Source organism: Anabrus simplex, chromosome 9 (assembly GCF_040414725.1).
Source record: "Anabrus simplex isolate iqAnaSimp1 chromosome 9, ASM4041472v1, whole genome shotgun sequence".
Classification (NCBI taxonomy): Eukaryota; Metazoa; Arthropoda; class Insecta; order Orthoptera; family Tettigoniidae; genus Anabrus; species Anabrus simplex.
In genome coordinates, this window is record NC_090273.1 from 144,152,520 (window position 1) to 144,168,642 (window position 16,123).

Below are 16,123 nucleotides of genomic sequence, written 5' to 3' on the forward strand. Positions count from 1 at the left end.
TTGTTATTAACCAATTCAACAGAAGGTTACCAATACAATGAAGGAACATAAATTATAAGATATTTATGAGAAAGGAAATTCTTTATATTTTATTTTTGAATGCTTTTTCCTTTTTTACTGGTGGTTTAACGTTGCACAAACACAGTGAAAGTTTTCATTGATGCAAGGATGAGAAAGGCCTAGGAATGGGAACGTAGCGGTTGAGGCATTACTTAAGGTCTGGTGTGAAAATGGGAAAACCACGAAGAACCATCTTCAGGACTGCAGACAGTGAGATTCGTATCCTCCATCTCCCAAATGCAAGCTCACAGTTATGCGACCTTAACTGCACAGTCAACTCACTCAATTCTTGGACAGATTAGGGATTTTTAGCTGGATCTAAGGGCTGGTTCAGGGTTTACTCAGTCTACGTGAGAGCAACAAATGAATAGCTATCTAATGGCGAGAAAACAGTCCCAGTCTAGAAAGCCAAGAATAATGGCTGAGAGGATTATGACTCACTTCGTAATCTGCAGGCCTCTTCAGACTAAGCAGTGGTCACTCCATGGGGTTTGGTTTGGTTTTGGTTAAGGGGCAGAAGAAAAGAACTTCATTTGATTTTTGAATGAGCTTAAAAATGACTACAAGTTACATGTTTTCATATTATACTGCATTTGAAGCATTCCATTTACTGATTTTTTAGTTAACCTATTTCTTTCCTCTGTCCATTGTGCAGTCATGAGAGGAAACGTTTGCCAGAAACAGTGAAATACAAGCTCACTCTACCGTATTGAGCAATTTACAATGCTGCTCATCAGAAAATCCAATCCTGAAAGAAAGCTAGCCAAATCCTGTAAGGCATTGTATTCTGTGAATCTTTATCCTTCCACTCTGTCAAGAATATTTCAGGCAGAAATGTTTTAAATACAGTCAAACCTGTACTCAGCAGAAACCCAAGAGACTGGACATTTTTCTGCTGTATAGAGAACTCCAGTTCATAAAGATGGTTAAAAAATAACATAAAAATCATAAGTGCATACCTCCGTTAGATAATCTAGGAATATTGTACATTTATATGATACTAGCTGATGTACCCGTGCTTCGCTACGGGATTCTCAGAAAGACTGACTTTGTGGTTTTCCTAACCTAAAATCAACATAGGTCATTACAAAAACATAAGTATGAATGTAGCGATTAAAACCAATGCTATCATATAAAATACTCGATCAAATGGAAATCCGCAGGTTTTATCACTTTTAACGAACAGTGCTGCGGTTAGATTGCGGTGCCAATCTAATAGTCCAAAGTTCCAGAGCTGGGATGACCAGGCCGCAGATTGCCATGAACACTCATCTGCCATTATTCCGCTAAATATGCACACTCTTCATTCCAATCAGTGCCTCAGAGTAGGGATTGAATAGCTTGAATGCTATGATGATCCAGTGTGTTACGTACCAGTAGTATCAGAAAATTTATAAACCAGGGGAATGGCATGCTAAAGAAGAAAGTTATCTAACTCCCCAGCTACTTCCCATCAATATTCAGACAGGCTGTTACACTCTGTACGACTGGGCGAGTTGACCGTGTGGTTAGCGGTGCGCAGCTGTGAGCTTCCATCCGAGAGATAGTGGATTCGAACCCCATTGTCGGCAGCGCTGAAGATGGTATTCCGTGGTTTCCCACTTTCACACCAGTCAAATGCTGGGCCTGTACCTTAATTAAGGCCTAAGGCACTCCTAGCCCTTTCCTATCCCATCGTCGCTATAAAACCTATCTATGTCGGTGCGACGTAAATCAAATAAAAAATACTCTGTACGCAGCAGTAATCCTATCTACCGGAAATGAGGGGCAACAGAAGACACAAAGCACATCCGACAAACCATGGTCAATGTAATGTTATTGTTGATCAATGTTATGAGCTTTCTATATTGTAGACTTTCACATTTAGTTTTCTTTCGACTCTGTGATTTGTAAAATATTTTATACCATAAACTGTAGTTTCTTATTCTCTGACTTTACATACCGATTTTCATTAAATACTTTTTACCCATTTTCTCGTTACTTGGCGCTGATATGGACTTAGTAACAAAAATCCAAATTCATGAATATCTTTGTGATCATAGCCAGTACGGTAACAATGTATAAGACATTAGTAATAGGAAATTTAATACTATATAACCTTAGTTATGTAGCATTCATCGATTACACCTCTAATAAGAAATATTTGAGAATTACATTTTAGGCCTTCCCCTAAACTACCATTTCACTCAGTGTGAATAAAATAATTTACAGCCTAGACTATAGAGACTTATTTCCTGACTTTGCATACCGATTTTCATCAAGATAGGACTACTAATAACAACAATATTTGAGAATTAAATTTTAGGCCTTCCCCTAAACTACCATTTTCTCAGCGTGAATACAATTATTGATAGCCTAGATTGTAGCAACTTGTTTCCCAACTTTGCATACCCATTTTCTTTAAAATATGACCACTAATAACATAAATAGTTGAGAATTCAAATTTAGGCCTTTCCCTAAACTACCATTTCGCTCAGCGTGATTAAAATGAGTTATAGCCTAGATTGTAGAGGCTCATCCCCTGACTTCACATACCGATTTTCATTAGACCACTAATAACATAAATAGTTGAGATTTAAATTTTAAACCTTCCCCTAAACTACCATTTCATTCAGCGTGAGTAAAATGATTGATAGCCTAGATTGTAGAGGCTCATCCACCAACTTCACATACCGATTTTCATTAAATTCTCTTCAACCGTTTTCTCGTGATGCGTGTACAGACAGACAGACAGACAGACAGACAGACAGACAGACAGACAGACAGACAGACAGACAGACAGACAGACAGACAGACAGACAGACAGACAGACAGACAGACAGACAGACAGACAGACAGACAGACAGAAATTACGGAAAAGTAAAAAGTGCATTTTCTTGTTACTATGGACATGACCGATACAGAAATACCATTATTTTCAAATTCTGAGCAATGTACAGACAAAACTCTTATTTTATATATATAGATTGTGTAGTAGTAGTAGGTATAATAATGCCTCTAATCACACACACATACAGTATATACACTAGTTCATCAGCTCTAACACAAATCTGTTCTTGCTTAGAACTTCCGCACAGTGAACAGTACATACACTTTTTCTTTGTCGTTTAGGCCTACTGAGGACCACGGGGCTCGTATCTACTCTTCGGTAAAGTTATTGCTTTCTTCTTCTTCCAACACTCCTTCATTTGCTGACTACAAGCCAGCTTTCTCTCCTTGGTCCACTTAGTTCCTGTAGTCTTCTTACTTGTAAGGGATGTTGGGAAAACTCTGTGATGGATGGCTTGATGGAACAGTAGTCGAGGATGGTAGATAGGAAACTTAAAAGGGTCCACCTTTTCAATACAAAAATGTTATAGTTTATTTACAACATATATTTACACTTGGAACTAGTTTCGACGCTGTTTGGCGTCATCTTCAGCCAAAATGTGGGAAATAGGCTAGCATGTAGACATTTATATTACACAAGGCGTTACATTAAACAATACACATCTTATGAGGAGATAAAAACAGGGATGAATATAGAAACGAATGAATCGTTGCGAAAGCAAAAGTTATACATATTAAAAATAACCTTAACCACACATCTTGCAGTGCGAAAATATTCGCCTTGAATGATTCCTGAATACAAAACGCACGCGCACACATTTCTGAAGAGCCAGCAGGCAGGAAAAAGCAAAGTGAAACCTTAAGAGTTCTTCTGAGAAGAGTTCATCTATTTTCTATGTTCCGACTAACTAATGAAGTCTCCCTTGAGTTCCTGATAAACATACACAACAGGAAATTCTCCTTCACTCTCAACAATAGATATAAAGACCAACGGTAAATTGCATTTTAAATATTGTGCAGAGACGTGAAAGCATGATCTTGAACATGATATAACTTCTTCATTTAACCCAATTTTTTTTTTTTTACACAAGGTGTTACATTAAACAATACACATCTTACGAGGTGATAAAAACAGGGACGAATATAGAAACAAATGAATCGTTGAGAAAGCAAAAGTTATACATATTAAAAATAACCTTAACCACACATCTTGCAGTGCGAAAATATTTGCCTTGAATGATTCCTGAATACAAAACACACGCGCACACACTTCTGAAGAGCCAGCAGGCAGGAAAAAGCAAAGTGAAACCTTAAGAGTTCTTCTGAGAAGAGTTCATCATTTTTTCTATGTTCCGACTAACTAATGAAGTCTCCCTTGAGTTCCTGATAAACATACACAACAGGAAATTCTCCTTCACTCTCAACAATAGCTATAAAGACCAACGGTAAATTGTATTTTAAATACTGTGCAGAGACGTGAAAGCATGATCTTGAACATGATATAACTTCTTCATTTAACCACCTTTGAAAGTCTCTCTCTATATTACATAGCTTCATTAACACCACCATTCTGTAGATGCACAAAATAATCTTGTAATCTTCACAGGTCCGGTATTTAGCTCGACAAGAATATAAAATTTGTATTAAGGAATACGTTTTCTGAGAGTTTGGAGGTTGACTGTGCCAGTATTTGTGGTGTATTGTTGCAGCGTTACGTGTAGGGTGGGGGCAGGTTTCTATGATGTTTATTGCGGGATATAAGGCGGTAAAGCTATGGCGCGAGATGAAGAGGAACAGAGCGTGTTGGATAGTTTGGGTCTGGGGAGCGGCCATATTTCTGTGTAATATAAAGGCTGCAGCTTTAAAATCAGATATGCAGAACATGTCAATGCCATAAAACACAACCGTTTTTCCACGGTCGGCCTACATATAAAAGAATTTAAGCACAACTTTACTGAAATAAATCAAGATCTTGAGGTATTAGATATTCTAAACAAAGGTTCTTTCCTAGACGTCACTGAAAACCTCTATATTCATTTAGACCAATATTTCAATCCCAACCTAAACTTAAATGATATCTCAGAGAAACCAAAGATCCTATTCGACTTTCTCATTGAATTTTTCAAAAACATGAATATCCCGAAAAACAGATCTGTCTTTCACATTATGCATAATACTTTGTCACACCACACACTTTCACCACATCACCCTCCATATTTCCCCTCCTTCCACTCCTCCACCCCTACCGCTCCTTCCCTCTCCCCTCCTAATCCAACAATGGCCGCTCCCCAGACCTAAACTATCCAACACGCTCTGTTCCTCTTCATCTTGCGCCATAGCTTTACCGCCTTATGTCCCGCAATAAACATCATAGAAACCTGCCCCCACCCTACACGTAACGCTGCAACAATACACCACAAATACTGGCACAGTCAACCTCCAAACTCTCAGAAAACGTATTCCTTAATACCAATTTTATATTCTTGTCGAGCTGAATACCGGACCTGTGAAGATTACAAGATTATTTTGTGCATCTACAGAATGGTTGTGTTAATGAAGCTATGTAATATAGAGAGAGTCTTTCAAAGGTGGTTCAAGATGTTCAAGATCGTGCTTTCACGTCTCTGCACAGTATTTAAAATACAATTTACCGTTGGTCTCTATAGCTATTGTTGAGAGTGAAGGAGAATTTCCTGTTGTGTATGTTTATCAGGAACTCAAGGGAGACTTCATTAGTTAGTCGGAACATAGAAAAAATGATGAACTCTTCTCAGAAGAACTCTTAAGGTTTCACCTTACTTTTTCCTGCCTGCTGGCTCTTCAGAAGTGTGTGAGCGTGCGTTTTGTATTCAGGAATCATTCAAGGCAAATATTTTCGCACTGCAAGATGTGTGGTTAAGGTTATTTTTAATATGTATAACTTTTGCTTTCTCAACGATTCATTCGTTTCTATATTCGTCCCTGTTTTTATCTCCTCGTAAGATGTGTATTGTTTAATGAAACGCCTTGTGTAATATAAATGTCTACATGCTAGCCTATTTCCCACATTTTGGCTGAAGATGACGCCAAACCGTCAAAACTAGTTCCAAGTGTAAATATATGTTGTAAATAAACTATAACATTTTTGTATTGAAAAGGTGGACCCTTTTAAGTTTCCTATCTTCCATTCTCAGTTCAATACGGACAAAAATGAAATTCTTAGATTTAAATGGAACAGTAGTCGGTCATGAGTTTGTCCCAGTGGGATATCTAGTTGTTCCATTTCCGACTTAACTGACATGATCCATTTGTTCTTAGAAGCCTTGCATCTTCCTGTTACTGTGAATATCCTGTTGGTGAGTCTTTCAGAATCCAGACGGGCCAAGTGGCCATAAAAAATCAGGCGCCTTTTCCTTATAGACGAGAGGATGTCCTCCTGGTGTTCATACAGTTCATCATTATGGCGGATTCTGTAAGTGCCTCCTTCCTCTCCGATTGGCCCTAATATCCTCCTCAGGATCTTCCCCTCTTTTAACTCCAGCTTTCTGAGTGGGCCCTTCCTAGCCATTACAAGGCACTTGGAAGCATACAGAACAGATGGTTTGATGACCAAGTTATAGTGTCTGAGTTTGAGGTTCTTGGAGAGGCATTTAGATGAATAGATACTACAACACGAGTGATAAGCCCTTTCAAACTTGATACATCTGGCACCTATGGCTAGGTTCTCGCTCTGATTCACAGAGATCCATTCTCCCAAGTACTTAACTGCAGGTACTTTTCGTATGGTAGCATCTGTGAGAGGAATTGTAGAAGGGGCCTCCTTGATATTGGTCATAAATTCAGTCTTCTGGATGCTGATCTTCAGGCCAGTCTTAACCGCTACACTATAAAGACTCTGTAAGTTGTAGGTAGCCTCTTCTATATTGTTTGCCAGTCGAATGAGGTCATTGGCAAAGGCTAGGCACGGGACAATGAGGTTGTCTCTCTTGTACCCAAGCTTCAGTCCAGCTCCCGGTGGTAGCATCGTTCTCCATTCCCTAATGATCTTTTCCAGGACACATTTGAAGAGAATGCAGGAGAGACCATCACCCTGTCTAACTCCTGTTCTGATTGGAAATCTTTCAGATAGTTCACCTCTGAACCTGACCTTGGACGTCGTGTTCCTCAGAGTGGCTTGAACTAATCGTAGGGTCTTCCCATCCAGACCAAATTCCCATAGTATGGAGAAAAGGGTGTCTCTGTCCACAGAGTCATAAGCTTTCTGAAAATCTACTAGGACCACCACTCAGGGATGTCCACCTCAGCTTTTGTAATTGAGAACTGTCTTAAGATTGTGTATCTGTTCTGGACAAGATCTAGTCTTACGGAAACCAGCTTGGTATTCACCTAACTGTGAGTCTAGCTGTGTGGTGACTCTATTGAGCAGGGCTACAGAGAGGATCTTGTAGGTAATTTTGTAATTTTATTATTATTATTTTATTATTATTTTGCAATTTTATTATTAACATGGAAATACCTCTATAATTGTTGAGGTCTGTCATACTTCCCTTCTTGTGAAGGGAATGAATCACGGCAGACGTCCATCCTTCTGGTAGGGACTCTGTTGTCCATATGTCCTTTATGATTTGATGGATGCTCTCCAAAGACTGGTGATCTTCATGTTTCCCCATCTTGGCAACTATGCCGTCTTCACCTGAAGACTTGTTGTTCTTGAGACCACCAATGATGTCCATTATTTCTTCTCTCATAGGTGGTTGAGAATCAGGGTTCCTGTGTGAAGGCTCATGGAAAATAAGCTTTTCTTTAGGTTCCTCCACGTTTAGTAGCTTCTGGAAATAATCTGCAAGAGTTTTGGTGCAGTCTTTATTGTTCAGTTGAAGTTTCCATCTGGTCCGTGGAGAATGAGGGTAGGAGCTGTGTACTGGGTCGTTTGCTTCTTAAATCCTTTGAACAGGTCTCTTGAGTTGTTTCTCTGAAAATTATTTTCAGCCTGTTGCATTAGGCTCCTGAGGTAATTTCTCTTGGCACTGCAGATGGTGTTAGCTGTAGCTTTTTTTTTTTTGCATGAGGAAGGCTTCATAATTGGCTTCAATTTTATGTTGGTTCCACCTAGTCCAGGCTTTATGCCTTTCTTCTATAACCTCATCACACTTTGTACTCCGCCATGGGTGTTTGCCTTTGGTTGATGAGGCAGAGATAGTTTCTTGAGTGGCATCCAGCAAGGCCTTTTGTAAGGCAGGCCATCCTTCTTTCTCTGTGTTCTTCCTGAAGGTATCCTGAAAATCACAATCCTCATTGCGCAGTCGCAGAGTGTTGAACCTGGGTATCTTATGACTACTTTGGAGATTTGGTGTTTCCCTAAAGGGTTGCATATTAATCTTGACAAGTGAAAGGTAGTAATCAGAGTCTATGTACATACACTAATATAATACAAATTGCATGTTTGATAGAAATAACATCAACGGTAATACTGTACAGTACTGTCATTTACTTCTTCAAGTAATCCAGAATTGTACGCTGGACACAACTATCTCAGTTAAAATACAAGCTCGGCAAATAATATTGCACAATTCCGTGTCATTTTTCGTTAGTGAAATAGAGTGAATGTTATTTACGGCATATTGGTAGGACTTCACGTTACATAAACCATCTTCTTCATTGTCTTCATCCTCATCTTTTTTGCTATAAATTTCTGTTCCTTTTCTTGGAGGTGACGGGTGACAAACTCTTAGACATTTTCTAATGCCTCCTCTGACTTAGCTTCTAGATCAATGGCCATGTAATATTCTGCACTGACATTACCATAACTACACTGTTCGAGAGTTTGTAGCAGTCGGTATCTTGGCCATAGGTGGAAAGAAAGTTTTGGCCACTGGGACATTTCTTGTTCTGTGTCCTGGTGGTCAACGTGTTAAAATAGAAAGCAGAAAGAAGTTCTCTGGGGGAAGAGAAGATATTGAGATAGAACTCGGATCAGTGAGAGAAGATACAGCTACTACAAGAGAAAATAATCTGTAGCAAAATTTCCTTCTGTTTCCACATCAGGCAGGCTCTGCTAAAAAGAGGTAAACTCACATTTTAAATTTTCCAATATGGACAGTTTTCTGGTTCATAAAGGTTCTGCTAGAGGCAGGTTTTACTGTATCTGAAGATGGCTTTTGTGTTTTCATCCCAGACTTATTCAATCCATGATTTTATGCTATTTAAAAATGGTGGTATAAATGGAGTTCTACTCTCTTCTTTCTGTTGCTCCCTCTTCCAACATTGTTCATTCTATTATATGTTCTTATTCTACATGACTTGACACTTGTTTGTTCCTTTCAGTTACTTAGTAGACAAATACAATATGTATAAGTTTGATACAAAAATTTCAGATTTTAACCAAATTAGTACACATGGGCATAACTCAAATTTTCAGCACGTGAAATTTATTTTTTTGTCTGAAAATAAATCATGACTTTTTTGACAATTGGATTTATGTCACACTGACAAATCATGATATAGAGGTTTGTCTGTATTCATATTTATTTGCATAGTCACAGAACTTATGAGAGGTACATAATGTTTGAACAGATGAATGCCGAAGCAGAAAGTGCTACTCGCTTACAGAGGATTGAGGAAGTGTGTAGAAAATACAACTTGGGTCTCTACCGACAGTCAGCTGTGCCATCACAAATAAAGCACCCACCTACCCCACAGTACAGTGTCTTCTACATAGACAAGTAAGTGACCTTAAATACCAGCAAGTTTACAGGGTGTCCAGAATGTACTATTTAAGTCGACAAACAGCTGCATTTGTGGACTATTCTATTTTTCTCAGTAAAATTTTTATCAAGTGTTTTGATGTGTCAGAATTGGCTGTTACATGTGAGAATCTGGCAACATCACATTGCTACTTGTCTCGTTTCTCTACGGGATCAGTTATGAAGCGAGATGAATCTCCATAGCGAGAACGAAATGAATGACATGATGTGGTATTAGGAAAGGAGAGGGTGAAACTTTGTGCCAGCACATAGTATGCTCCTGTCGAATAACAACAAACAGTATGCTCAAGGCTTAACCTCGCCATCCGATAGATGAATCACCAAGAGCGTCATATATTCCCACTCCATATGAACATTGTGGAGAGGTTTGGAATTGAATCCAGGCAATCTAATGATTAGAAATTGTCTACCACCACCTTTCCTACTCTGCTGGCCAACATTTTGATGATCACATTTTCTACAAACTCCAGGACTCAAACTGGTTAACCACAGACCTTGTACCTTAACAATCATGGCTGCCAGGCAGACCCCAAAAATATTTTTTACTAAAAATTTAAAAAAAGTTTTGCACATTTTATTTTACTTATTTAAGTTAACATTTTATTCTAATTTCTCTTTACAAATTGGAAAGTTGCACATTGGTATCCACTAAAACAGATACAATTTCTTTCTTTAATGACTACTGATACTATTGATACTTTCAGTAATGTCAGATATACAAATTTATTTATTTATTTATTTATTTATTTATTTATTTATTTATTTATTTATTTATTTATTTATTTATTTATTTAGCATATGGCTTTTTGGCTACAATCTGAGAAACATAATTACATTCATCACTATAACAAACATCTAGTTCTTGGATGTATCGGATGGAATTCTGGGTTGCCATCAGGAATTCCTCATACTCTCCCCTGTAAGCTCTATTTCTCCCTGGTGCGTCGCATTCACATGCGGGTGAGGATTGTACTCCCCACTTGAAGAGTGACTCTCCACATCTTCCATACCCTGTTCCCAACCGATTGTGTGTTGTCCATACCTTGCGAGGCAGATCAAACCTAGAGACAATCTCAGAAATGCAAGGTAATAGCCAACATGCTTCTCAAGCATTTTGAAGCCATGCTCTTCTCCAGGAATCAACGATGTTAAATCTGGTGGGATTATTTCCAACTATGAGAGGAGGATGTCTTGGATGAAGTCTGTTGATTCTGAGGTCAGGAATATCAGGATGCAGTGGAAGTCCAGGATTTGCTAAGATTTTATTGTATTCCCTAATCAATGCTTTTTTTCTTCCAAGATTTGATGGTGGTATGTGACTTAGGACAGGCAGCCAGATGCTGGGTGTAGACCATAATACGCATAGTATTATTAAGTAGGACATGGGCACAGTTCAACCGTACTGGTGCACAACATTCAAGTAACACCGCCGCCACATTCTTATGGCTGGATGCCCTTCCTGACACCAACCTCGGTAGAGGAGCTAATGAAGATGAAATAAATGATGATGAATGACATTGGGTAAGAAGGTGGAAGAAGTTGGCTGTGGCCTATTAAGAGGAACATTTGCTTGGAAATGAAAATAAGAAACCACAGAAACCCATTGTCAGGACAGTCGACGGTGGAGTTCAAACCCTCTCATCTGCCGAATGCAGACCTTGGCTCCATAGCCATAGCAGGCTAACATCCATGGCCACTCTATTCGGTAATAATAATAATAACAATGATAATAACAATAACAACAATAATAATATATATATATATTATATTATTATTGTCCGGCTCCATGGCTAAATGGTTAGCGTGCTGGCCTTTGGCCACAGGGGTCCCGGGTTCGATTCCCGGCAGGGTCGGGAATTTTAACCATCATTGGTTAATTTCGCTGGCACAGGGGCTGGGTGTATGTGTTGTCTTCATCATCATTTCATCCTCATCACGACGCGCAGGTCGCCTACGGAAGTCAAATAAAAAGACCTGCACCTGGCGAGCCGAACTTGTCCTCGGACACTCCCGGCACTAAAAGCCATACACCATTTCATTTCATTATTAATATTATATTATATTATTATATTAATATTATAATAATAATGTATTATTATTATTATTATTATTATTATTATTATTATTATTATTATTATTATTATTATTATTATTATTATTACGGGGATACTGTGGTTTACAAAGGTGTAAGAAGATGCAGGCATGAATGCGTGGATAGAGAAAAGATCAAATTTCAATTTAAAACTCTAAAATTTGCAATTTTTTTCTTTCCTGGGTTTTAGTGTTTATTTTTAGATTTTAAACTTTGTTAAACAATAACAAATAACAATAGGACAAAGGTTAACTCATGAGCTCGAGAAAAAATATCAGAAAAGCTTAGAACAACCAGACAACAACGATTCAACAAAATGAGCTTGAAGCTCCCAAGATACAAATTTACAAGGGCACCTTTGCTCCTTTCAGTAGACTGAGCTCCAAAATTTACAAGATTCAAGCCTCTCCAAGGCACAATCTAGCTTTTACAAAAACAAAATCCGCTCAACAGTCTAATTTACAATTAAATAGGAAATTAATAATCGTAGTAAACTTTAACAGAGGCAGTAAGTACCCATTCTACATGGCTGGCCTTAGTGAAAAAGAAAAGGTGAAAGTTATTGGCCAAATAAAAACGTTAAGAGGCGAACACTTGCACTCCTCTGAAATTCAGTTGAAAATACCTAAAACCCTGCAGGCCCTAATTTACACAGGCTAAGCCTATACTACGGATGTGACTAGAGGGAGAGAAGGTTTTAAATTACAAAGAAAAGATAAATTTTAAAGTTTACGAAATCATAGTCACCTCAAGACCAAACTGGGGAATACAAGAGGGTTCCCACTCATTATTCCCTAGATTAGATTAAGATCTTAAACCAGATTGAAAATTTACATAGCAAGATCATATAAAGAAAGAATTTTGAGACCTTCCCCTCGAGTTAGCTTTCAGAGACTATTACATTATTAAAAGATGTCTGCCATTACCTTGAGCTGGAGGGCCTTCCAGAGATGGGCGGGGTGTGACCTCTGCCTCCTCTATGAACACACTCTACTGCTGGACTGGAGAGATCGCGAGACAACATGGCCCGAAAGGTCCCAGCTTTTATAGCAGAGAGGAAGGTTCCAGAATTCTCTGGGCCAAAGTCCTGAACACAGCCCCAAATTTGATTGGTTGACTAAATAAATTTCAAAAATTCCTTATTGGTTAACATTTTACACCGGCAGAAAGAAATAGAAGTGCTGATAACCTTAGAACGCCAAAAGCAATCTGCAAACACTTCAGTTTTACCAACTAATGACTACAAACTTTCTCTTGAAAATTAATTGTCCATCCTCTCCCCAGAGGGAGCACATAACTTGACAGTAGAGACATCTGGAGATAAACCTTCAAACTTCTTCTGAAATGAGTTTCCCTGCTTATATTATAGATAGCCTTCTAAAAGGTGCTTAGTTTGAATGTACGGAGTTGGTGTACCTCTGGTATTATTATTATTATTATTATTATTATTATTATTATTATTATTATTATTATTATTATTATTTCTGGCTCCGTGGCTAAATGGTTAGCATGCTGGCCTTGGTCACAGGGGTCCCAGGTTTAATTCCTGGCAGGGTTGCAAATTTTAACCATAATTGGTTAATTTTGCTGGCATGGGGGCTGGGTGTATATGTCGTCTTCATCATCATTTCATCCTCATCACGATGCGCAGGTCGCCTACGGGAGGCACACGAAAAGACCTTCATCTGGTGAGCCGAACTTGTCCTCAGATGGTGGAAAAACACATTTCTTGTCTATACATTGAATCTCTCAATACGGAAAATGAAATTCATAAACAATAATACTAAAAGCCATATGCCATACCATTCCATTTCATTATTATTATTATTATTATTATTATTATTATTATTATTATTTACATTTTATGGCCTTCATTGGACCTCTCTAGCCAACTTTACACAAAGAATTTTTCAGTTTCCTGTCAGCCCAGTAGTTCTTCATTCTCTCGGATCTTATCATTCTTTCTTCATCAGAAATCACCCTTTCTATTGTCTGCTTTCCTATTCTTTGTTTGTTGATCCTGGTTTGCAGTCTGGTTTGTTTGTCTGTGAGTTTCCTGATTTTGTCAGTTTTGTTTCTTAGGTAATTTGTAATTTGTAGTTCATCCATATCTTCTTTCTTTGATTTCTGTAATCCACTTTTTCTATTATTCTCCTGATGATCCCGTTCTCTGGTATCCTGATTAGATGTCCAAAAAATGAAATGTGTTTCTTCCTGATTGTGCTCATTACTGGTTCTATTTCCTTGTAGACTATTTCAGTAGAAGCTACTCTCCAGTGTCCATCTTTTTGGTATGATTTGTTGATGCACGTTCTAATGATTCTTCTCTCTTTCTCAAGTGTTTTAAGATAATATTGTCGATAATGGGGAGGGAGTCTCCCTTTCCCACATGATTTTGATAATTTTGCAACCTGAGCCACACTTCTAAAGCAATTTTACCAGATGCTCAAATTTAACAGACAAATCTCATGCATCGTAACACTTGGAAAAATTTTAAATGAAATAAGTGGACTTGGAATACTCTACTAATTCATGTACTGGTGTTCTTACACAGCAGTTTCTGGACATCCTGTATAACAGGGATATGAAATTATTTTTCTCATTTGGAACATTTTACAATCACTATATCATATATATATATATATATATATATATATATATGAGGCTTATTAAAAAAAAAAAAAAATTCTTTAGAGGACTTGTCAAGATGTCTAAATATTATCAGCATCATATCAACATTGCTTCTGATTCAGGCTGGGGAAAATGTGTATGGAGACTCACAGCAGTATGGAAAAATTTATGAAGACTGCAGAAAACATGGCAGGACAGGTCAAACATGAAAGTGTTGTTGACAGTTTGTTCTTAATTAAATGGAGTTGCGCACTGTGAATTTCTACCTGAGGATCAAACAGAAAACTGCTAGTATTGTCTCTAAGTCTTAATTGTTTGAGGGAAAATGTCAAGAAGAAAAGACCATATTCGTGGAGAAACAATTTCTGGAACCTCCATCACGTCAACTTGCCGGTTCACTCTTTGTTGTTGATTCCTGATTTTTTGATGTACATTAAGATAATATTGTGCTTCCCCATCCTCCCTACTCACCTGACCTATTCTCCAAATTGAAATTCATCCTGTAAGGATAATGATTTCAGCCAACTGAAAAGGTCAAACAGAAATCACAGGTAGAACTGCACACCTACCAGGACTGCTTCCATAAGTGGAAATGGCATTGGGAGTGTTGTAATAATAGATGGGGGAAGTACTTCCAAGGCTAGTCACCAATGAAGGATACTACTATATGGCATAATTTAATGGGGAAAATATGAAAGTAGTTTAATTAATTCTGTGGTTTGGCTTTAAAAGGGCCAGTATCAAACGTTGTGTTTTCAAGCTATAAGCATTTGAAGTTTTGCTTTATAATTTTCCAATTTCTTTTTTCAACAACTCATTTTGTAAAAACTTACTTTCTTTGTGGAAATAAACTGATTAAATACTGCATTTTTCTATCATATTCATTAAAATTCTAACATTATTGGCAAGGGACTTATTTAATTAAATGTTAACTGTTCACTTAATATTTATAAGAAATATTGACCCTTTAATATGTTGTGGGCCAGGATAAACCATTTTTGTGTCTGTTACTATCCAAATTTTGATAAAAAATTATATTGGCCATTTTTGACCATGCCACAGAATTACTTGATGTATAGTTTCCAGCATAATTCAAGAAACAGTGCATGGAGATAACTATATTTCATTTCTGTTTTCATTTTCCTCATTATTGCATTTTTTGTTCATGTGAAGTTATGGACAGGGTTGTGCACGCACACACACATTGCTTCCTGGAACAGTTAAGTTCCTACCAGAAGCTTTATCAAGCAGCTTCTGTTAGTTGATGCTGACTTGGTAAAAACTTGCTGACACTGTAAAAATTATATGTGATAAAATGAAAAATGACTGCTTTCAGATCTTTTGCTGTTGTACTTGAACAGGATGGAAAAATTGTCAATCTATACAATAAACGATCCACACAGAAAACTCACCCATACAGGGTGACATTAAATTAATGCTGAGCAGCCGCACCACCGAATTAACATGACAAGCGGTTGTGAAAAAATATCTCTTTCAGTCTCAATTCTGTGAAAAAATGTGTGTGTTCTATTATTCAGGCACTTCGATATGAGTCACTTGGATGTGACGATGGACAGTTTATGATCTTCATTTATTTTTGCACACCATCTTCGGTGAAGGAGTAAGTTACTCCTTGCCTCCGAGGCTAAGATCATAATGTGAATGTTTGTGTTTGGGTGTCCAATGTAATGTGTTGTATAGTGGATGATGATGAGATAGAGCATAGTGTCAGAGCATAGCCTACTCCTGTCGAATTACACGAAGAGGT

General features: G+C 37.8%; 1 protein-coding gene across 1 annotated transcript in view; it reads left to right on the plus strand.

The window, feature by feature from the left end:
• Positions 1-16,123, plus strand: part of LOC136880965 (carbohydrate sulfotransferase 11) — a 58,889-nt gene that overhangs the window by 21,930 nt on the left and 20,836 nt on the right. Inside the window, exon 3 of the mRNA XM_067153523.1 lies at positions 9,442-9,590. Coding sequence (XP_067009624.1) covers positions 9,442-9,590 — 149 coding nt within the window. The remainder of the gene's footprint in view (positions 1-9,441; positions 9,591-16,123) is intronic.